Source organism: Athene noctua, unplaced genomic scaffold (genome assembly GCF_965140245.1).
Source record: "Athene noctua unplaced genomic scaffold, bAthNoc1.hap1.1 HAP1_HAP1_scaffold_36, whole genome shotgun sequence".
Lineage (NCBI taxonomy): Eukaryota > Metazoa > Chordata > Aves > Strigiformes > Strigidae > Athene > Athene noctua.
Window position 1 is genome coordinate 838,456 of NW_027437538.1, and position 24,237 is coordinate 862,692.

At 54.6% G+C, this 24,237-nt stretch overlaps 2 protein-coding genes across 2 annotated transcripts; one reads left to right on the forward strand and one right to left on the reverse strand.

Annotated features, from left to right (window-relative positions):
* Positions 1 to 8,995: 8,995 nt before the first annotated feature.
* On the forward strand, positions 8,996 to 20,269 carry LOC141974217 (olfactory receptor 14A16-like). The gene is made up of 3 exons (XM_074933556.1): positions 8,996 to 9,906; positions 11,135 to 11,202; positions 20,205 to 20,269. The coding sequence occupies exons 1-3, from the start codon at positions 8,996 to 8,998 to the stop codon at positions 20,267 to 20,269; spliced, it is 1,044 nt and encodes a 347-aa protein (XP_074789657.1).
* A 102-nt stretch (positions 20,270 to 20,371) lies between these two features.
* On the reverse strand, positions 20,372 to 21,433 carry LOC141974218 (olfactory receptor 14A16-like). Its single transcript, XM_074933557.1, has one exon. The coding sequence runs from the start codon at positions 21,431 to 21,433 to the stop codon at positions 20,372 to 20,374; it is 1,062 nt and encodes a 353-aa protein (XP_074789658.1).
* Between the last annotated feature and the right edge of the window lie 2,804 nt (positions 21,434 to 24,237).

Genomic DNA, 24,237 nt, shown 5'->3' on the forward strand with positions numbered 1-24,237 from the left:
TGAGATGGAACATCGAGACGGGCTCGTGACTGAGGGGTGGACACCATGAATGTGCTACGATCAAGCAACCAATCGGTTAAAGCCCCTTTGGTACAGAGGATGATGGTTAAAACATAAATATGGGGAGGCCTGGCAGGTGGATTATATCCCACTCCCACAAAGTCGGCACGACAAAGCCCCCGTAGTGCTCCCTGGGATTATGTTGGGGAAGACCGTCGGGGTTACTCCTCCATGGGGTAAAGTTAAACCCGTGCGTGGGCTTACTTTTGCCCAAGGCCCTGGGTGCACTTGGTGGGGGAGCCAGAAGGATGGAGAGGGCCGATGTGTGCCTCAATGGGAGCTGGTTTTAGGTGAGAACAGCCAAAGAACCGCAGTGTCAGACACCCCTGGTATTGCCCACAGTGCCTTGCAGCATCCCCGGGCCACAGCCAAAGCCTCCTGCTCGCACCGAGTGAGCCGACTCCGCCTCATTCCTCAGATTCCGGACAGATGGAACCCGAAGTTACGGACTAAATGACCTCAGCAAACATTGTGGAAGGACGGAGCAGAGACCGAGGGAACGATACCTGATTGGAATTTGGAACGTGCAGGCTTCCGGAAACCCACATCACCCCCAAAAATCCCGTGTCTCCTGTCTGTAGTCGCTGCTAATTTATTAAACCACGACAACGTCCACCTTGACACTCCAGGCCACCATCATCCACTGTCAATCCCGACTCTCCATCAGACTTTGGCCCCGTGGGGCTCTTAAAGGGGCAGCGCATCCCTGCTGTTTACCCCATGGCTAAACGCCAGGTAGCCACCAAGTTGCTTTATCACTTGACTCCCCTGCCCATTTCCCCCTTGTTTTTCTCAACAGGGCAGAAACGGGAAAGAAAATAAGATAAACCAACTCTTGGGGGTAAAACAAAAGGAGTTTGCAACGAAGCAAATCAAAAGTCGACACGTGGAAGCAAAAAAAAAAAAACAAAAACAAACGCCACAGAAAACAGATTTATTCTCTACTTGCCACGGAGAGGCGCTGTCGTGCCTTCTCAGGGAGCAGGGCTACCACTCGCGGAGGGGTTGCCTCGGAGCACCAAGGGTGACCCCACCCCCTTCCTCCTTTCTCCCAGCTTTTTACTGTGCAGATGTCACATTGTATGGAATATCCCTTTGGTCAGTTGGGGTCAGCAACAAAGGCCAACAATGGCCAACAAAGGCCAGTGATGGTCAAAAAAAGCCAACAAAGACCAACGATGGCCAACAAAGGCAAACAAAGGCCAAGGATGGCAAAAAAACCCCAACAATGTCCAATAAAGCCCAAAGATGGCCAATAACGACCAATGATGGGCAACAAAGTCCAGCAATGGCTAATGATTGCCAACATAGGCCAACAAAGGCCAGGAATGGTAAACAAAGGCCAACGATTGCCAACAAAGTCCAACGATGGCCAACAAAGGCCAAGAAAGGCCAGCAATGGCCAACAATGGCCAAAAAAGGTAAACAAAGGCCAACAATGGCCAAAAAAGGCCAACAAGGGGCAGCAAAGTCCAAGGATGACCAACAAAGGCAAACGATTGCCAACACAGGCGAAAAAAGACCAATCATGGCCAACAATGGCCAACAATGGCCAACAATGGCCAATAAAGTCCAGCAGTGGCCAATAACGTCCAATGATGGCCAACAAAGGCCAGCAATGGCTAATGATTGCCAACAAAGTCCAACAATTGCCAGGAATGGCCAACAAAGGCCAATGATAGCCAGCCAAGTCCAATGATGGCCAACGAAGGCCAAGAAAGGCCAGCAATTGCCAACAATGGCCAACAAAGGTCAACAAAGGCCAACAATTGCCAACAAAGGCCAAAAAGTCTAATGATGGCCAACAATGACCAACAATGGCCAACAAAAGAAAACAAAGGCCAACAAACACCAACAAACACCAAAAAAAGCCAGCAATGGCCAATGATTACCAAAAAAGGACAACAAAAGCCAACAAAAACCAGCAATGGCCAACAAAGTCCGCTCTGGATCACGTGGCCCATTACTGGATCACGTTTTCTTACCGTCCACCGGCACGGCCAAGGCCTTGTCCCCAGAGCTGCTCCCCAGCCAGGCAGCGCCCTTCTCCCGCCACAGCAGGGTGTCCGTCTGTCCCAGGTGCAAGACGTCACCTTTGTCCTTCTTCTGTCTCATGAGGTTCCTCACAGGACGGTCCCGTTGCCTGGCAGGGTTCATCTGAACGGCGCCCCCAGGGCTCAGGAATTGTCGTCTCTAGTGTCAGTGACAAGCACGGCCACAGCTGCCACCTCTGGGTCATGGGTGCACCCAGAAGGGTCCCCTGTGCTGCCACAACGCCCCAGTATGTCCCAGTGACCTCCAGGTATTCCCTCCACCACAGCTCTCTCAGCCTCCAACGGGTGTTTTATCCATCTCGTTGCCACCCCAGCCCGGCTGTAACGGCCTAATTTAGGTACGAGAATATTGAGGGAGACCGTGTCCAATGGTCTTGTTGACTTGGAGTCAGGTGACCCCCACCGTTCTCCTCGCTCCTACCAAGGCGGCCACTTCCCCATGAAGGCAATCAGGTTGGGGAGCCATGATGTCCCCTTGGGGGGTCTGTTTGGGCACTGTCTGTTCTTCTGGGTGCCCGGGAATGTCACCCGAGAGGGCTCATTGGAAGGGCCACTCCTCACCTCGCGCACCCAGTGGGTGCTGGGGGGGCAATTCTGGCCTCTTTCAAATGTGGGTGCGACATTGGCTTGTCCTCACCCACCAGAGACATCCCCCAACCCCGTGATTTTTAATAGGGAATATTGAAAAAAAAAATTTAAAAAATTGCTCTTCCCCTGTAACTTCATTGTCACTTCTGGGCAACGCTGTGTCAAATCAAGTTTTCATTTCTTTTCACCTGTCGCAACAGAACGAAACATTCCTGAAGACACATTTTTCCAATGCAAACTCACTAGAAAAAAAAAAAAAAAAAAGGGCTTTCCCCACAATTCTTTTGTATTCTTTCTTATTCTTTCTCTTCGTTCGGAATCCTCTCAGCTCGCGAGCTGCTGCTTTGAACTTCAGGTGGTTAATATCTTGCCTCTCTTTCAGCAGAATAATTGAATCCTTGGCCAACTCACCCAATATGTTTATCTCTACCTTTTTCTATCTGCCAACCGAAAATATTTCTCATAAAATTACCCCTTGTAGAAAGGCAACCTCATTGGAGATTATACTTAACTTATAGGAGAGAAATGTATTTTATTTTGTATGAACCTTGATGATGTTTGACTTTTCCTTGCCTGCAAACAGCAGAAATCCTTCTGCGCCCGTGTGCAGGCGGTTCTCCAAGGACAGCAGGGGGGAGATTGTGCAAAGGAGCTGTAACCTCCCGCTGCAGAGATCAGAGGAGAAATCTGATGTAAGGAGAGATGATGCGAGTCCCAGGCGGCTGAGGAGAGAAATGCTGGGACTGGGGGTGAGGACAAAGGTTGTCCGGACTGTGTTGGACCCCAAGGGACTGTCCAGGAGATCTCCCGAGGAGATGCTCTGCATCGATGTCAGTCAGAGAGTGCTGCTATCGCCTCTTCTCTAAAGTGTAAATTAAATAATGTGCTCTTTAAAATACAGATTGATTTGTATTAGGGGCACTTTGAAATCTTCCTCCTTAACTACACCAGGAAATGACTCCAATTAGCTGCACAAGTCCTGAAGACTTGAAGAAATCTAAAGGAAGAGAACGAGCTCGTTAGGGCTTTGTGTATTTTAATGAGCCCCGTGGTGTATTTGGCCCCATGTCCATGATGCTCAGGCCCTGAGAGGAGACTGAGCAAAGGACTCAACAAGTCCAAGTCAGCAGCAAAGCTCCCCGTGCCCTGAAGCCCTGATTGGCCCCACGGAGGGCCAGGACTGACAAAGCCTCTGCAGGGACTCGTTAGAGCAGAGAATTGGAGGCTGTGATTGCAGGCAGGCAAAGGCCCCGTGCAGGGCTGTCCTGCTGTGAAACCCTTGGGTTGGTGATGGAGCACAAAGGCCAAGCCCTGACCCTCAGGCCCTGGGAAGGAGATGCTGCCCCTCGTGTGTGGCTCAGGGCTCTTCCTGGGGGCAGGGGCTGTGAGGGGGAGCAATGCCAAGTGTAGGAAACTGCACAACCCCTCCCGCCTTCCCCAAGCAATGGCGAAGAAGAAATGAAGTGCAGAGCCTCCCAATCAAGTTTCTCCTGTGAGGCCTCAGTGGCAGAGGTAACTGCCATAGCCCAGGGGAGAAAGACCTTGGTCCTGTTGGGCCTTTTCGCCGTGCCAGAGCCCTTGGCCATCTCGCCTGCCGGCTGTCCTACACTGGCCCGTGCCGGCACCTCTTTCCCTCCAGGCTGCAGACACCCATCTTGCTTTCCCACCCAGCTCCTACCTCAGCATTTCCACACCTTCACTGATGTCTCTCCACCCTCACCGGCTGTTCCTTGAGAGACAAACCATGGGCTGATCCTGACTCCCTCCACGGGATCTCTTGCACCACACTGCTACCATCTGAGTGAGATTGCTGCTTCTTCAAATGCAGTCTGAACCTTCCAAGATGCACTTTGTTGAGATTTCTTTCTCTTCCGACTACCGAGAAATGCTCCATCACTCAGAAACCCCCCTTCAAGCAGCTGCAGGCTGTTTGTACAGTGCCCTGAGGCTGCACCTCACCAGGCTCAAGCAGCCCAGGTTTCTCAGCCTCTCCACCAAGTCCCCACACCCCGTCCTGGCAGCTCTGCTCTGGAGCCTCTCCAGTTCCTCCCCATTCCTTCAGCACAGGGAGCCCCACCCCAGACACCCCAGTCATGATGTGGCCACCACAGTGCTGATGGGAACTGCCTTGTCTGAGCTGGCCACATGCCCCTAACGCAGCCCCATGGGCAGCTGGCCTTCCTCACGGGGACACGCCCCTCTGCCTTGGATGGCATCCCGAGGGATGCCCAGGCCCTTCTCGGGGTCACTCCTCCGCCGGTCAGGTCCCAGCGTGCCCCCAGCTCTGGGGTTGTTCTGTCCCCAAATGCAGGACTGGCCACTTGCCCTTGTAAAGCTTCAGGAGGTTTCTACTGACTGAAGCCCAGAGAGTTTCAGGGTCCCCCAGCAATGCAGCTGGCTCCAGGGCCAGCTGGGAATGTGCAGGTAGAGGAGAGCATTCCCCCAGGTGCAGTCAGGGATCACTGTCCACCTTCCCTTCAACCCAGGCTGGCTAGCAGAGGTCCATGGACTTCCAAGTCCCCGCGGAGTACCAGGGCCTAAACCTGTGTCCTTCCTCCAGCTGTCCAGAGGAGACTTCATCCTCCTGCTGTCCTTCATCAGGAGGTTGGCTGATCCTGAGCAGAAGACCCCTGTGCCCTGAAGAGTCCGTGATGCTCAGCACAGCAAACCTGAGCAGAGCCAGGCCTGGGCTGTGCCGGGCTGTGCTCCATGTACAGCTGGGCCTTCAGGCCCTGTTGGGCTGAGTGTATCCCTTGGGCGTCAGTTCAACTTGATTGTAAGAGAGAAGAGTGCAGGAAGGTCCCACCTGCCCCTGGCCATCCCGCCATCGGCATGTCCTGACCTTTATACAAAAGCAGCAGCACACGCCCGTGGGAACATCCTCTGTTGGGGGCAGCAGGAGCAAGAAAACCCTTGTGAGAGCAGCACTGTAACTGGTAACACGGAAAGAGCTCACAGGGGCACGATGAGAGAACAGTTCCAGGGGTGGGATCTGCACAGCTCCCTGCCCCAGGATCAAAACCATGTCCTTGTGCAAACCAGCACCCAAGCCTGCTGCTGGCCTGCCAGGGATTGCGGCAGGTGTGACCTCACAGCTGCCTTCACAGCCATGCACCTGCTGCTGGCCCACGAGATCCTGAGGCACAGCTGAGCTCATCCCAGCGCTCCACACCAGCTCCTCCTCGTGGCCCATGAGGGGATCAGATACAGGTCACCTCACGTTCCGCTTCCAAGGCCTTACGGCTGCTCTAGAACCCTGCAGTGCCTGTGCTGCCCCCAAGGGCCAGACAGACCAAGTCAGGGTTAGGATAGGGACTCAGGGGGACGGGGTCAGAGTGTGGGAACAAGGGCTTCCGAGGGTTAGGTGGTAAAACCCAGGCTGTTACTGGGGCACACTGGGATGCCCTGGAGTGTCATGGCCATGGGAGGGGAGGGTCTGAGGGCAGCAGAACTCATGGTGCCTGCCTTTTTCAGTTCCCCCTGTAGAGACACCACAAGACCTCCATGGTTGCTGGGATGTCCCCAGTTCCAGCAAGGGATGGGAGAACCAAAGTGTCCTCCAGTTCCCCAGACTGGAGGCCCTCCAAGTCCACCCCACTAATTACCACCACGCCATAACCTGCTCTCGCTTTGAGGAATGCCTCGGGAAGAAGAGCAAAGGGGTGCTCTGGACTGGATCTTGGTGGGCTGGGGGTGGGCACAGCTTTCCCCAGTCCCCACAGGCCCACGGCTTCCCCCTGGTCTGAGCAGGAAAATCCCTTCTGCCCTGCCCAGCCCCATTCCTCCAAGTGTCCCCGGGGATACCTGTCCATGCAAGGGCCAGGGGTGAGGACGGAGACACGGAGAGAGTGAGGAATTCATGTCCTCCAAAGGGGAGGGGTGGAGGTGGGGGAGACCCAAAGACAGGGCACTGGGGGGAATTAGTGGACACCAGGGTACGGGGCTGGAGGGGTTGCCGGGACAGGACTGTGTCGAGTGCAAGTGAGGATGAAAGGAATTCAAGTGGAGGGACACGGAGACTGCAAGCAGAGTGGCTGTTGGGGACAGAAGGAAGAGGAGTGCAGAGGACAAACCCAATGGGATTGGAGAGTGTTTGGGAGTGGGGGGTCAAGGCAGGGGATCCGGGGACACTCCTGCAGGGGACAGGATGGACAGTGAAGGAGTGAGGGGAGAGAGGGAAGGAAAGGCCTCGGGAGGGATTCAAGGGAGGGGATTTGGGGACCCCAGAGAGGACATGAAAGAGATGCCAGGGATGAGATGTCTGAAGGGAGCAAACCAATGGGATAGGGAGGGATAAAAGGGGTGGAGGTGGGGGCATCAGGACAAGAATTTTCCTTTGTAGTAAGATACAGCGTGAGAAAGGACTAATGCCACCAAGTGCAGCTGAGGAGGCCCAGGCTGGGCACAGAGCAATGTCCCTGGAAGGGCAGTGCTGTGGTGGAACAGGTCACCCCGAGGGAGACTGGAGCAGCCCCAGGCTTTGTGTGTCAAGGAGCAGGCAGGGAGGACGCAGAGATCTCAGGAAAGGAAGGGAGATGCTCAGGGGAGAGCAGGGTGTGGTAGCTGGGTGGACGTCTCCAGCCGGCAGAGAAAGAGGTGCAGGTGTGGGACACGGTGGGACAGCCTGTGGTGGAGACGACAGAGGGGTGAGCAAAGTCTGAGCATCCCCCAGCAGAGCTGAGCTCTCTCTGCCCTTGGCTCTGGCTGGTGTCTCTGCCACTGGTGGCCATGAGGAAGCCCCTTCCCCTTCCAGCACTGGGTCTCATGGCCTCCCCTTCCCCAGCCGAGAGCCTGGCAGGGGTTGGACCATAGTCCTGCCCTTGGCATTGCCCATCCCCACATCACCCTGCCCCAGGAAGAGCCCTGAGGAACAGCATCTGACTTCCCAGGGGCTGGGGGTCAGGGCGTGGCCCTTTGCTCCATGTAACACACCCAGGTTTGCTCAGAATCTGTTCCACACTGACAGGGCCTTTGTTTCCCTGTCATCTCTGCCGGGAGTTTTCTGCTGTAACCAGCCCCGCAGGAGGTTTGTCAGTTAAGGTCCTCACTGGGAGCCATTAACACTCCAAGAAACTTTGCAGTTGGCCTCTGGCTTTGACTTCCTGACTGGCACCTTCATCATCCAATCACTGTCTGAGGTCCATGGACTCAGACCAACCCTCCTCAAGGAGTCATTAAAATGCCTTGGGCTTGCATTCTGCTGTGATGCTGGGCCGGGCTGCTGGGCTGGAGGGAGCTGAGGGCAAGTGGTCAGCGCTGCAGAGAGCCAGCTCTGCCCAGGAGCAGCTCCTCTGCAAAGCGCAGCAGGGCTGAGGGCACTGCCTGCAGGCACCGAGGGCAGAGGAGCCGGGCACAGAGAGGGCAGAGGCAGACGGCACTGGCAGGGTGCTGAGAGCTCACTGCAGGAGAAATCTTCCCAGCAGGTAACATGGTAAGTGAACTCTTGTTTTGCTGGGTGGGCAGGGGGAGGTGGCATTTTATTCCTCCTTTCCAGAGAAAGTGCTAAGGCAGCTGTTTCATTAGCACATCTTTAATTGTCTCCTGAGCCCCTGCAGAGGCAGAGCTGCCCCTGGGCAGGGCCCTGCTGCCAGGAGGGGTCTGCAGGGCAGAGCTGAGCACCCAGCGGGTGGGATGGGGGCTGTGAGCACTGACAGGGAGGAGACGTGGGGACAGAGAAGCAGCTCCTGGCTGGGACAGCTCCAGGCACCAGAGACATGGGCAGGGAGTCAGAGGGAGCTGCTGCTGGAAACACCTTGGGGGCAGGAATTCAGGCACCCCCTGCCACCCCCTGCAGTGCAGACACCCACTCCAGAGGAGCCCCCTGGTCTCCTCTCCCAGCCAGCAGAGCCCCACCCGCTGTCCCTGTGCTGCCTCCTCCCAGCAGCACTGGGGCATTTCCCCACATTTCCCCGTGGGCCTCTGCTCCCCGCGTTGGGATCACCGGACGTTCGGGGATGGGCGGGGGTTCAGCTGGGAGCAAGACCTGTGGGCACTGCCATGCAGATGTTTCCCTGGGAGTGAAATGTCCGAGTGCCCTCGCCATCTGCAGGCTCCGGGGGACACAAAGGAGCCAGTTCCCCCCTCAGGACACCCCATCTTTAGGGCACTGGACTCTTTCCCAGTGGGGTCCTGCTGGGCTGCAGCCTGTCCTCCAGAAGGGCACAGCTCTCCCCGGGCAGCTCTGTGTTCTCCAGCAGCCCCGTGAGGAACTGGATGGAGAGAAATGAGAAATCTGTCCCGACTGATTGATGCTTTTTCCTCTGTGAACAGGCCCTCGTGCCGTGAGGGAGCAAATGTCCAACGGCAGCTCCATCACCGAGTTCCTCCTCCTGGCATTCGCAGACAGACGGGAGCTGCAGCTCCTGCACTTCTGGCTCTTCCTGGGCATCTCCCTGGCTGCCCTCCTGGGCAACGGCCTCATCATCACCGCCATCGCCTGTGACCACCGCCTGCACACCCCCATGTACTTCTTCCTCCTCAACCTCTCCCTCCTCGACCTGGGCTCCCTCTCCACCACTCTCCCCAAAGCCATGGCCAACTCCCTCTGGCACAACAGGCACATCTCCTACTCGGGGTGTGCTGCACAGCTCTTTATGTTTCTATTCTTGCTCTCAGCAGAGTATTTCCTTATTACAGTCATGTCCTACGACCGCTACGTTGCCATCTGCAAACCCCTGCACTACGGGACCCTCCTGGGCAGCAGAGCTTGTGTCCACATGGCAGCAGCTGCCTGGGGCACTGGGTTCCTCAATTCTCTCCTGCACACGGCCAACACATTTTCACTTACATTCTGTAAAGGCAATGTTCTGGACCAGTTCTTCTGTGAAATCCCCCAGATCCTCAAGCTCTCCTGCTCACACTCCTACCTCAGGGAAGTTGGGCTTCTTGTAATTAGTATCTCTTTGGCTTTTGGGTGTTTTGTGTTCATTGTGGTGTCCTATGTGCAGATCTTCAGGGCCGTGCTGAGGATCCCCTCTGAGCAGGGACGGCACAAAGCCTTTTCCACGTGCCTCCCTCACCTGGCCGTGGTCTCCCTCTTTGTCAGCACTGGCATGTTTGCCAACCTGAAGCCGCCCTCCCTCTCCTCCCCATCCCTGGACCTGGTGGTGTCATTTCTGTACTCGGTGGTGCCTCCAGCAGTGAACCCCCTCATCTACAGCATGAGGAACCAGGAGCTTAAACAGACACTGAAGAAGCTGATTCAATCAGCTGTTTCTCAGCACCATTAACCTGCCCGTGTCTCTTCAGAAGTGACTTCACATTCATTCAGGGAACCTCCTGCATTCGGGCATTTTATCTGTGATAACCATGTTTGTCCATGTCTGCACCCACTCTACTTCCCCAGAGGCATGACCCAGCCTGTCTGACCCAGAGCTCTGTTCCCGTGTGTCTGGCACGATGGTACAGCTGGGCTCCCATGTGGCACCTCTGTAATAAAAGGGGATTTCCTCAATGTCTGCAGGTTGGGCTCTTCTTCCAAAGCTGAGGGCAGGCTGAAGAAATTGCTCCCACAAGGGGCTTGGGTTGTCCATGGGAGGAGGGCATGGCGTGATGTGTTAGGGAATGAGCCTTTCCCCGTGGGTGCTGAGTTTCCCCGGAGATGGAGAATGATCCCAGGGATGTGCCTGGGACTGTCACCCCATGGCTTTCAGGCCCCACAGTCCACTCGCTCTGCAGAGCAGCACCACGAGGCCTGTGAGAGCATGGGGACAGGGTGTAGGAGTGACAGGTCAGGTCAGCATGGAAACATTTCACTGCTGAAAAGTTTTCTAGGAGCTGGACCATCCCCCAAGATATGTAAATAATCGGCACTGTGCTGCCAGAGGGAAATAAAAGACCACGAGAAACTTATTTCTAATGCAGCAGCTCAGGGAATTTTCTCTATGGCAGAGGCAGCTGGAGAAGCCTGAGGAGTCTCTGGGACAGGAGACTTTTCCTGGGAGGGGCTGGCACAGAGGGGCTTGCTGGGAGTGGACAATAAGGATGCCTTGGAGACAGGAGCAGGGACACAGAAGACACTGGCCTCCATCTCCTCATGCCATGGCTGGCCTCAGCCCTGGGGCTGATGAGGAGGCTGAGACACCTCTCATTTCTTCCTTCACTCCCACACTTGAACAGAACTCAGGAAACATCCATGAGCCTGGAGGATGCAGAAAAATCCAGCTCTGAGGTCCCATGGCTGCAGGGGAAGCAGAAGGGTTTGTGGGACACGTGAGAGTGCAGGGAGAGAGAGGTGGGGGTGTGTGATGGTTTGACTCTGGCTAAATGCCAGGTATCCACCAAGTCGCTCTATCACTTCCCCCCCCTTCCCTTTGTTTTCTCAACAGGGTAAAGAGGGGAAAGAAGATAAACTAACCCTTGTGGGTGAAACAAAAGCAGTTTTAATATAAGCAAAGCGAAGCAAAAGTCCGCGCGCGGAAGCAAAAGCAAACAGATTTATTCTCCACTTCCCATGAAGAGGCGATGTCGGGCCTTCTCAGGAAGCAGGGCTCCAATACGTGTAGTAGTTGCCTCGGAGGACCAAGGGTGACCCCACCCCCTTCCTCCTTTCTCCCAGCTTTACACTGAGCAGACGTCACATGGTCTGGAATGTCCCTTTGGTCGGTTCGGGTCAGCTGTCCTGGCTGTGTCCCCTCCCGAGATCTCGCCCACCCCGTCCCACTGGGGGAAATGTCGGAAGGAGCCTTGGTGCTGTGTAAGCCCTGCTCAGCAGCAGCCACAACACCAGGGTGCTGCCAACACCCTGCAGCTCCCAGCATAAACCACAGCACCGTGAGGGCTGCTGTAGGGGAAACCAATTCCAGCTCACCCAGACCCAGTACAGTCTCCACCCCTTATTCCATACCATTTACGTTATGCCCAGGTCCCACATAACATTCATTTATCCATTCCATCAGCTTTCTTCACTTCTTCAGATGTTCAGTGACTTGGCTTCCATCTGCCAAGACAGATGCTCAGGACAGAAGTATGCTCGACCGTTGGACTCCAGCACCGGCTAGGTTTGGGTCGTAATTGCACGTGTCTGGTTCACTCTTCGTCGTTCCTACTTCCTCCATCACTTCCTGCAACATACAACTCATCCCACAGATTACTTTCCCCCCAAGGTTAAATGTCCTTGAGGCACACACTGAGTAGTCCCATCCTCCCGCATTACCCACCAAGTACATCCAGTCCCTGAGCAAAGACAATCCCACGAGTGGGCTTGCCTTTTCCCAAGGGAGGAGCGATCCACACTGCCTTCCCCAGCCACCTCCCTGAGTGTGCTACAGGGACCTTATCTCCTCCCACAGGATGAAGGGGGTTTGTTTGGGCAGGACCAGGACGGTTAACAGATCCTCTGGTATTAATTAGCCAAGTGGCTTCTGCTAAATTTATATCCCAATGCTTCCATCCCCCATTGTCCAATGCTCTCAACAGAGTCTTCAACAGTCCATTATATCTTTCAATCTTTCCAGAGGCTTGTGGGTAATAAGGGATGTGATACACCCACTCAATGCCGTGTTTCTTTGCCCAGGAGTTTATAAGATTATTTCGAAAATGGGTCCCGTTGTCTGACTCGATTCTTTCAGGAGGACCATGTCGCCATAAAATTTGCCTTTCAAGACCCAAGATGGTATTTCGGGCAGTGCCATGATTTACAGGGTACGTTTCTAGCCAACCCGTAGTTGCTTCTACCATGGTGAGTATGTAGCGCTTGCCTTGGCGTGTTCGTGGCAGTGGTCCAATAGAGTCAATCTGCCAGGCCTCACCATATTGAAAACTCAGCCATCGCCCTCTGTTCCAGGGAGACTTTACTCGTGTGGCTCGCTTGATTGCAGCACATGTGTCACATTCGTGAGTGACCTGTGAGATGGCCTCCATGGTCAGGTCCACCCCTCGATCACGAGCCCATCTGTACGTTGCATCTCTGCCAAGATGCCCTGATGTTTCATGGGCCCATCGAGCTACAAACAGCTCACCCTTACGCTCCCAGTCCAGGTCCAGCCGAGCTACTTCAATTTTGGCAGCTCTGTCTGCTTGCTCATTGTTTTGATGTTCTTCAGCGGCACGCCTTTTGGGCACATGAGCATCTGCATGACGTACCTTTAGAGCCACGTTTTCCACTCGGGCAGCGATGTCCTGCCACAATGCAGCAGCCCAGATGGGTTTACCTCTGCGCTGCCAATTGGTCTTCTTCCACTCCTGTAGCCACCCCCACAGGGCGTTAGCCACCATCCAGGAGTCCGTGTAGAGATATAATACTGGCCACTTTTCCCGTTCAGCAATCTTTAGGGCGAGTTGGATCGCTTTTACTTCTGCGAACTGACTTGACTCTCCTTCTCCTTCAGTGGCCTCAACGACTTGTCTTGTGGGACTCCACACAGCAGCTTTCCACTTCCGATGGCTTCCTACCACACGACAGGATCCATCAGTAAAGAGAGCATAACGCCTCTCATCTTCTGGTAACTCGTTATATGGCGGTGCCTCTTGGGCACGAGCCACCTCCTCAGGCCGCACTCCAAAATCTCTACCTTCTGGCCAGTCCATGATCTCTTCCAGGATCCCTGGATGGTTGGGTTTCCCCAGTCGAGCCCGTTGCGTGATTAACGCGACCCATTTACTCCAGGTAGCACTGGTTGCATGGTGTGTGGAAGGGATGTTTCCTTTGAACATCCAATGTAATACAGGCAGCCGTGGTGCCAAGAGGAGCTGTGCTTCTGTACCAACAACTTCTGAAGCAGCTCGAATCCCCTCATATGCTGCCAGTATCTCCTTTTCAGTCGGAGTGTAGTGGGCTTCTGATCCTCGATACCCCCGGCTCCAAAATCCTAATGGTCGACCTCGAGTTTCACCTGGTATCTTCTGCCAGAGGCTCCATGTGAGTCCGTGCTCCCCAGGTGATGTGTAAAGTATATTTTGCACAGCTGGTCCTGTCCGAACAGGCCCAAGAGCTACCGCTCGAGCTATCTCTTGTTTGATGTGCTCAAAGGCTTGTTGCTGCTCAGGACCCCACTGAAAATTGTTCTTCTTTCGGGTCACTCGATAGAGAGGGCTCACAAGCTGACTGTAACCTGGAATATGCATCCTCCAAAATCCCACAAGTCCTAGGAAAGCTTGTGTTTCCTTCTTGTTGGTCGGTGGAGACATAGTTGCTATCTTGTTGACAACATCCAATGGCACATGCCGGCGTCCATCTTGCCATTTTATTCCCAAGAACTGAATTTCTCGTGCTGGTCCCTTGACCTTGCTTTTCTTTATGGCAAACCCAGCTCTCAGAAGAATCTCAATTACTCTTTGTCCTTTCTTGAACACTTCTTCTGCCTCATTGCCCCACACAATGATGTCATCAATGTATTGTAGATGTTCAGGGGCATCACCCTTTTCCAGTGCAGTTTGAATTAGTCCATGACAAATAGCGGGGCTGTGCTTCCACCCCTGGGGCAGTCGATTCCAGGTATACTGGACACCCCTCCACGTGAAAGCAAACTGTGGCCTGCACTCTTCTGCCAGAGGAATTGAAAAGAATGCATTGGCAATGTCAATTGTGGTGTACCACTTGGCTGCCTTTGACTCCAGTTCATACTGGAGCTCTAACATATCTGGTACAGCAGCACTCAGTGGTGGCGTCACTTCATTCAGGCCACGATAGTCTACTGTTAACCTCCACCCTCCGTCAGACTTTCGCACTGGCCATATTGGGCTATTAAAAGGCGAATGTGTCTTACTGATGACACCTTGGTTCTCCAGTTGACGAATCAATTCTTGGATGGGAGCCAGAGAGTCTCGGTTTGTACGATACTGCCGTCGGTGCACGGTCCTCATAGCAATTGGCACCTGTTGTTCTTCAACTTGCAACAGTCCCACAACAAAAGGATCTTCTGAGAGGCCAGGCAGATTAGACAACTGTTTTACCTTTTCTGTATTCACACTGGCCACACCAAAAGCCCATCGGTATCCTTTTGGGTCTTGGAAATATCCCCTCTTGAGATAGTCAATGCCCAAGATGCAAGGGGCTTCTGGGCCAGTTACAATGGGATGTTTTTCCCACTTGTCCCCAGTCAAGCTAACCTCGGCCTCCAATACTGATAGTTCTTGACAGCCCCCTGTCACTCCTGAGAACCAGATGGGTTCTGCCCCTCTATAACTTGACGGCATTAGTGTACATTGTGCCCCGGTGTCAATTAAAGCCTGGTAGTCCTGTGGATTTGATGTGCCAGGCCATCGAATCCACACTGTCCAATACACCCGATCATCCCTTTCCTCCTCCTGGATGGAGGCAGGGGCCCTCTATTCCCGGTCTTGGTCGGAGTACTCACTGTCTGACTCTTGCCGTGCCAGGCCGGAGGTTCCTTCTTCAGGATCAAGGGAGGTGATCTCAGTCTTTCTGTATCTGGGAGATTGCTGGTTACTTCCTTGTGGTTTTACACCAGCTACATTAACAACCTGCTTGGATGTCTTCTTGTTGGCAGGGGTCTTTCCTCGCAATTCATGTACACGTGCTTCCAACTTAAAGGTGGGTTGACCATCCCACTTCCTCATGTCCTCCCCCTGGTCGCGCAGGAAGAACCAGAGTTCACCACGTGTCATGCGCCTTGGCTTTCCTTTCCCCCTGACTGGGACAGAAGAGAAATGATTTCTTGGGGAGCTCCTAACATCCAGGGCACTCGCCCGTAGAGATGAGGAGGTACCAAGACTCTCTTCAAAGTTCTGAAGCCAGGAAGAGACTGCCTCCACAGCTGGCGTACATCTTAGTCCTTCTCCCGCATCCATTTCTGGGTAGTACATTGCGGCCAAGCCGGCAGAATACGAGGATGGCGCACCTTTAATCACCTTCCTCCACATGGCCCGTGTGCATGGGACATCCTCTGGATTTTTAGGGGCTTCATCATTATCTGGATCACCATAGATGACTTCCAGCACTGCTAATTCTCTCAGGTACTGGACACCTTCATCTGCAGTAGCCCACTTCCCTGGGGTGTGGTCCATAAGATCTTCCTTAAAAGGATACCTTGCTTTAACACTTGAAAGGAGCCGTCTCCACAGACTGCAAATTGCTGTCTCTTTTCCAATTCCCCTTTCAATTCCTCGATTTCTAGCAAGGGAGCCCAGCTGTTGGGCTTCCTTCCCTTCCAGCTGTTGAGCATCTGCCCCGTTATCCCAGCATCGCAGCAGCCAGGCAGCGATCCGCTCACCCGGCTGGCGGCATGTAAGGAACTTTTTGGACTTTTAGTATGTCTCAACATCGCTGTCTCCACGACGACCACCTCCTGACTCAACGTAAAGGAGCAAACACACAGTCCCCGACGAAAACCACATCTGCCCTAGACAAGAACATCAGCAGTCATCTATCTAGCTGCGCCTACGCGCGCGAGCGCGTGAGCCGGGTGGAGGGGAAACCGCAGCGAGACAGATTGGCCCCTCGCCAGCACGACCACCATGGACACCCAGGCATGCGCGCATGGAGGACCACGGGGTGGCACCTACAGCAACGAGCCCCGTGGAAATGGGCGGACAAACTGTGGGGACGGGGACTATAAAAAAAAAAGCGGACTGCATACTCCAGAGAAGAGGGAAACCAGCTAGAAGATGGGAACCAACAAGAAGAGGGGAACCAACTCGGAGCCAGGAACGTGGAGCGTCATCGGACCGACAGAACATCGCCGGATCCCCGGTCGTGGTGGTGGTAATTAGTTGCGCCTCTACCATGTTCTTGCTTAGGGATTCCGACCTTTTCCTTTCTTTTCCTCTCTGTCCTATCGCTCTTATTAGTTGTTATAGAAATAAAGTTCATAAGGTTATTCAGCATCTGACCTCGTTTGTGTCTTAATCTCGCTCTCGGGATTTTTTTTTAAGAACCCTCCCCCGATATCGGATCGGGACACGGCAGTAGTCTTTCCGCAGATCTCGCAGTTCTGATGACGTCAGGGACCGGGTAGTTTCTGCCTCCTGTTTCAGTTCCGTTATTCCCTCTTCTGACACCTTTGCTGAAGGACCAGCTTCTTCCTCCTCTTTCTCCTCCCTTATTAATCGAGGGTATGGGCCTGTTGTTCTCCTTGTCCATTGTTTCTTTTTTACTACGGGGGCAATCTCTGTTGTTGTTATTGTTTGAGTTCCCATGCCAACCACAGCCCTTTGAGAGTGCTGAACTGCGGCTCGGTAAGCACAGGCCAGGCCCCAGTACAGCACTAGAAGTTGCTGATTCTCACTGGGATAGGCAAGACACCCCTCTGTCAGGTGATGTGTCAGTTTTGTGGGGTTGCTTGCCTGTTCAGGGGTGAGATCCCAGGCTACAGGAGGTGATAACCGTCCTAGGAACCTGCCCAACTCCTTCCACTCCCCCTGCCACCCAGGAACAGCCGCCTCAGAGCATATTTTGGCACCGATTCACTCAAAATTTGCGTTCTCTTACACCAAGAGCATACCGAGCTCCACACAACCCACAACAGGCGAACAGCATTAATAAAGAGTATCAATGAACTAACATAAGGATGGCTAAGTACCTCGGGAGCCTGCAAAATAAAACCACTCATGATGTTCCCGATTCCTTGCAGCATGTTCCCGAGCTTAACAAAATAAAGATAAGCAGCGCAATAAACAAGCCCGTGACCAGCACAAGAGCTTGTTGCTTAATAACTACTATGGCTACAGCACATTTAATATAAAACTGCCGTTGTTTTGCCCCACGTTGGGCGCCAGAATAGACTGTGATGGTTTGACTCTGGCTAAATGCCAGGTATCCACCAAGTCGCTCTATCACTTCCCCCCCCCCCCCCCCCCCCTTCCCTTTGTTTTCTCAACAGGGTAAAGAGGGGAAAGAAGATAAACTAACCCTTGTGGGTGAAACAAAAGCAGTTTTAATATAAGCAAAGCAAAGCAAAAGTCCGCGCGCGGAAGCAAAAGCAAACAGATTTACTCTCTACTTCCCATGGACAGGCGATGTGGGGCTTTCTCAGGATCAGGGCTCCCATACGCGTAGTGGTTGCCTCGGAGGACCAAGGGTGACCCCACCGCCTTCCTCCTTTCTCCCAGCTTTACACTGAGCAGATGTCACATGGTCTGGAATGTCCCTTTGGTCGGTTCGGGTCAGCTGTCCTGGCTGTGTCCCCTCCCAAGATCTTGCCCACCCCGTCCCACTGGGGGAAATGTCGGAAGGAGCCTTGGTGCTGTGTAAGCCCTGCTCAGCAGCAGCCACCACACCAGGGTGCTGCCAACACCCTGCAGCTCCCAGCATAAACCACAGCACCGTGAGGGCTGCTGTAGGGGAAACCGATTCCAGCTCAGCCAGACCCAATACACCATGGACATCGAGTGCCCCTTGCAGACGCCCCGGGGGATCTGACGGATTTCCCTGGGACTGGCCGCGGTCACCCAGGCCAGGACGTCTCCTGCAGGAGAGCAGAGCCCCTGGGGAGCTGCTGGGAGAGGCCGGGCAGAGGGGCCCAGGGCACCTGCACTGCCCCCGGGCATCTCCTGCCCTATGAGTTAGGGCAGCTGTGTCCTGCAGCTACATCCCACCCTGGTCCTGGAAATATTTTTGTATTTCAAAATTATAATTAAAAAAATATTCATGAAATCCCCCAAAATTGGTATATCAAAACAAAGTAAGTTAAAGAGGGAATAAGCATAATAAATGCCTGAAGTTCTATTTAAAATTATTCTTATATCTCCTCCTTTCTTCCTTGTTTCATTTTGACTGATAATTTCTAAGCATTTCTATCATACTCATCCCAGGTGGAATCCACGTGGCATGGGAATGCACCAGAAGGAGAAACTCCTTGCTGTCCATGAACAGTGGGAAGGTATTTCAGTCACCAGTGGCATTCAGCTTCCCTGATTACTAAAACGTACAAGTCGAAGCTTCACGGTCCAGACCATGGCCAGCCTTTGTGTGTGTCAAAGCTGGATGCAGCGAGGTGCAGGGGTGATGTAGAGCTGTCTCAGGCAGTGCCTCCCAGGCTCCCCCTGCAGTCAAAGCAGAGTCGGGTATACGGGGACTCTTTGCTCCTTAGGGCTTGGTCTATCCGGGTCTTGAAAACCTGCCAGGATAGAGGACTTCACAATCCCTCGGGGGGACCAACGCTTGTTCCCGTGCTTGGCTCGCCTCATGGTGCAAAAGGGGAGGCCCCCCTGGCTGTGCGGTGCCCCTCGGCCCCCCTTCTCCAGGCTGAAGAAGCCTGTCAGTAGGAGCCCTGTCCCTGAGCAGAGGCCTGCAAGACCTTCTCAGGAAAGACTAAAGCAAAGGCTGAGCCCCTCATCCCCATCTGTCTCTGCTGCTGTGAAACCCCCTCCCCATTCAGCAGCCCCTGCCACGGGCCATGTTCAGCCTTTTCCTCAAACGCAGCGACTGAAGCTCTGCATTTTGCTCTGGATGTTGCCTGCAGGCCCCTCAGCTCCAGGGGACCTTTGGCTTTCCTAAACACACGCCTCAGCTCAGCTCAGCTCCTATTTCTCAATTCCTCCTTCACAGCCTGTCCTTGCAGCCACCTCCCGATGGCCGTGTCATGGCCCCCACCTGTGACCCATCCCTGCACCAGTGCAGCCCCAGTGCCCAACACATGCCCCCACAGCCCCCCATCAGACACTGCCCAGGACAGGGTGTGTTCGGGGGGGGGAAATGTCCCCCAGCAGACCCCCCCTGCCAGACCTCAGCGTCCATCCCCACCAGCTGTCCTGCTTTGGCAACCCCTATGGCCTGGCCCCAGATAAGTCCCAGCTTTGTCCCAGAAATGTTCCAAAGTGCCGTGCTCTGGGGGCTGCCAAGGTCTGGGCAAGAAGAGAGGCTGGGGCAGGGCTGGCTCCTCCCCTGACACAGGCACCGAGACCAGTAGGAGGAAGGAGATGGGCACCGAGCAAAACCGCCCATAAACCGGCGTGAGTGGGCAGTGCTGGAAATGGCCGACGGGAGGGACTGGGGGGTGATGAAGGCCCATGTCACCAAGGGCACAGAGCAGCCCCTTCCCTCCTGCACCTCCATGTCTTCGATCCCTTCCACAAGCCCTGGCTCTGCACCACAAATGTCCTGGTGTGAGTCCTCACCCTGCGAGGTCACACCGTGCCAGTTATATGCTCCTGGTTTTATATCCCCAGTAATTTCCAGCCCAGCCCAGCTCCCGCCAAGCTCTCCCACCTCCCCTGCTCACTCTCCAACTCTCTCCCCGGCACAGCCCAGTCTGAGTTAGTCCCAAGGCAGTGCCCACTGCAGGGTGCTCTGGGCACTCACCCCACAGCCGCAGCCCCTCTGAAGGGCACAGCAGCTCCTCGGGGGCAGGGAGGGGTCAGCCCCAGAGATGGGAGGCACCCATGGCACAAGGAGAAGCAGGTCAGGGGCACCCTGTGTCCCCTGCTCTCCTCTCCAGCAGATCCTGAGGGGTCTGCAGCCACTCCGTGCTATCCCTTCAGATCAGACCAGGAGAAGAGTCTTCAGCTGGTGCAGCCAGAAAGGTGTTTAAATTCACTTTTTTCCTGCCCTGGTTAGGATTGATGTAAGACAAAGATTTGGGTGTTCATTTATTTTTCTTAAAGACACAGAGTCCATGATTCCTCCTTTGGACAAAGTCCCCGATTCACACAAAAAGGGTGGATACTAAAGTAGGAGGGAAGGTGTAATGGAATGTCTTTGGAGATCACATCATCACAAATGGAAAAAGAAAAAAATATTTATATAAGGAAGGAAATAAATGCTTGATTTATCATGATATATACTGGGAGTCATTTCCAAAGAATGGTTGACAGTCTATGGCTGCTGAAAAACAGCCGAACACTTTCCTGAGAGAATCCTTGATCTCCTGGTTCCTCATGCTGTAGATGAGGGGGTTCACTGCTGGAGGCACCACCGAGTACAGAAATGACACCACCAGGTCCAGGGATGGGGAGGAGAGGCAGGGCGGCTTCAGGTGGGCAAAAAATGAAGTGCAAACAAACAGGGAGACCACGGCCAGGTAAGGGAGGCACGTGGAAAAGGCTTTGTGCCGTCCCTGCTCAGAGGGGATCCTCAGCACGGCCCTGAAGATCTGCACATAGGACACCACAATGAACACAAAACACCCAAAAGCCAAACAGGCACTGACCATGATAAGCCCAACTTCCCTGAGGTAGGAGTGTGAGCAGGAGAGCTTGAGGATCTGGGGGATTTCACAGAAGAACTGGTTCAGGGTGTTGCCATGGCAGAGAGGCAGTGAAAATGTGTTGGCCGTGTGCAGGAGAGAATTGAGGAACCCAGTGCCCCAGGCAGCTGCTGCCATGTGGACACAAGCTCTGCTGCCCAGGAGGGTCCCGTAGTGCAGGGGTTTGCAGATGGCAACGTAGCGGTCGTAGGACATGACTGTGAGGAGAGAAAACTCTGCTGAGATATAAAAGGCAAACATAAAGAGCTGTGCAGCACACCCCAAGTAGGAGATGTGCCTGTTGTGCCAGAGGGAGTTGGCCATGGCTTTGGGGAGAGTGGTGGAGATGGAGCCCAGGTCGAGGAGGGAGAGGTTGAGGAGGAAGAAGTACATGGGGGTGTGCAGGCGGTGGTCACAGGCGATGGCGGTGATGATGAGGCCGTTGCCCAGGAGGGCAGCCAGGGAGATGCCCAGGAAGAGCCAGAAGTGCAGGAGCTGCAGCTCCCGTCTGTCTGCGAATGCCAGGAGGAGGAACTCGGTGATGGAGCTGCCGTTGGACATTTGCTGCCTCTGGACATGGAGGACTGTCAAAGGAGGAAACAACAGTGACAATTTAGGGGTAACTCTTCTGACCAAAATCAGTGTCATTTCCCAATGCCCCTCTCCCTACTGTACCCATGCTCCCATTTTTCGTTTTCTAGGACAATTTCCCTCTGTTATGTTACTGGAACTCCAGCTGACACTGGATTAATGTACCTTGAGCAGCAGGGCCTCTGCCCACAGGCTGCCCATGCGTCAGCCCTGCTCTGCAGCAGCGAGTTTGTGTAAACACTGCGGGCAGGAGCCAGAGCAGGTGTTCGACTTTCTGATATGTGAGCATTTGTAATGCAAAAGGGCCTGTCAGCATCTGCACTGCCAGGGCTGAGGAACGAGGACGGCAGAAGGCAGTTAGAGTCATTTGGATTTTTTGAAGCTCCCTCCATCTCACCTGGTGAGTGTTCCTGGATGTCAGAACCCCTCAGCGTTTCTGCTGCACCCAGGGAGAACAGAGCGAGTCCTGCAAGGCAAGAGGATGGCCTGTGGCTTAGTGCAGAGTGAGGGCAGCTGCTCTGTCCCTACGACTTGATCTGAGCTGCCCAGCTCAAGCATGAGAACTCCATTTCCATTTCTCCCCCCAAATTCCACAAAGACAAATAAAATCACAGAAAAAAGAAAGATCCTTATGTTTTAACTAATCCTTGCCTTGACATTCCAGCTGTAAATAGTCAGTGGAACTGTCCTGGGGGTGATGTGGGGCTGGGAGCAGCCCTGCCCCAGGCAGCACCCTCTCCACAGCAGCAGGACCCTGCCCTGCCGGGGTCTCTCCTGCCCCCCACAGCTGCTCCCCCCGGCGCCGTGGGCAGCTCCCCGGGCAGGCTGAGTGCTGACCCTGGCCGGCGGCAGAGTCCCTGCCCCAGCACACAGCCCCGGGGGTGCAGGGACCCTGCTCGGAAGGACAGCCCTGGGCACCCCCGGCTGCACCCGCGCCTGCACCCCCTGCAGCCGTCCCCGGGAGAAGGCAGAGCCATGGCCTGTCCCTCTGGCAGCGCAGCAGGGAAACCCTGCTCGGGAGCACGGCCTCCTCCTCCAGACACCAGGGAGATTCCTGGGGCTGTGCCGGCCTCACCACATCCCTCCGCCACCTGCAGCTGCCCTGCCCCGCACCCACAGACTGACGGTGTCACGGGCTGGGAAGATTTCTCCTGCAGTGAGCTCTCAGCACCCTGCCAGTGCCGTCTGCCTCTGCCCTCTCTGTGCCCGGCTCCTCTGCCCTCGGTGCCTGCAGGCAGTGCCCTCAGCCCTGCTGCGCTTTGCAGAGGAGCTGCTCCTGGGCAGAGCTGGCTCTCTGCAGCGCTGACCACTTGCCCTCAGCTCCCTCCAGCCCAGCAGCCCGGCCCAGCATCACAGCAGAATGCAAGCCCAAGGCATTTTAATGACTCCTTGAGGAGGGTTGGTCTGAGTCCATGGACCTCAGACAGTGATTGGATGATGAAGGTGCCAGTCAGGAAGTCAAAGCCAGAGGCCAACTGCAAAGTTTCTTGGAGTGTTAATGGCTCCCAGTGAGGACCTTAACTGACAAACCTCCTGCGGGGCTGGTTACAGCAGAAAACTCCCGGCAGAGATGACAGGGAAACAAAGGCCCTGTCAGTGTGGAACAGATTCTGAGCAAACCTGGGTGTGTTACATGGAGCAAAGGGCCACGCCCTGACCCCCAGCCCCTGGGAAGTCAGATGCTGTTCCTCAGGGCTCTTCCTGGGGCAGGGTGATGTGGGGATGGGCAATGCCAAGGGCAGGACTATGGTCCAACCCCTGCCAGGCTCTCGGCTGGGGAAGGGGAGGCCATGAGACCCAGTGCTGGAAGGGGAAGGGGCTTCCTCATGGCCACCAGTGGCAGAGACACCAGCCAGAGCCAAGGGCAGAGAGAGCTCAGCTCTGCTGGGGGATGCTCAGACTTTGCTCACCCCTCTGTCGTCTCCACCACAGGCTGTCCCACCGTGTCCCACACCTGCACCTCTTTCTCTGCCGGCTGGAGACGTCCACCCAGCTACCACACCCTGCTCTCCCCTGAGCATCTCCATTCCTTTCCTGAGATCTCTGCGTCCTCCCTGCCTGCTCCTTGACACACAAAGCCTGGGGCTGCTCCAGTCTCCCTCGGGGTGACCTGTTCCACCACAGCACTGCCCTTCCAGGGACATTGCTCTGTGCCAGCCTGGGCATCCTCAGCTGCACTTGGTGGCATGTCACGTCCCGCTCCGATGAGGGGGGCAAGTGACTCAGATTCGCAAATCCCCAATTGGAGCGGACAACAAGTCTCCAAGTTCAAGCATTTATTAACTACCTACAATGCACTAATTGAACACATGATAATTGGCCAAGTACAGAGCAAGTTGTGGTGAGCAATATAATATGCTTTGCATTTCTTAATAGAAAAAGGAAAAGAGGGAGATAGAGGGAATGGGGGAATACAGATCACCGGTCTGGGTTCCTGCGCTGATCCCACCGGCGAGGGTTCCAGGAGGCGGCCGTCTACTTTGCTGGCATTCGTCTTCTTCGCTTCACTGCTTTCTCCAGACGGTCGGGGGGGGGCAGGGAGAGGGGCAGAGAGAGAGAGAGCCCTTTCTTCCCCCCTTTGATTTATAACCATTTTCCTTGGGTCCGTCCCCTAGGTCGACCCACATATCTACGTATCCCATGTACAGGGAGGGGTAAGGTGTTTCATGGGATGATGTCATTAGCATGATCATGACAGCCCTCGTTAGCATATTGAGGGGTGTCAACTTTAATATGCATTTTGTGGATAATGAAGCAAAGTTCATTCACCGGACACATGGCCCTTGAAATTTGCCCAGGTGCCCCAGGGCAGAGCCGTCCTGTCTCCACAGGGCTCTCTCCCCCAGCTACATCGGGCAGCG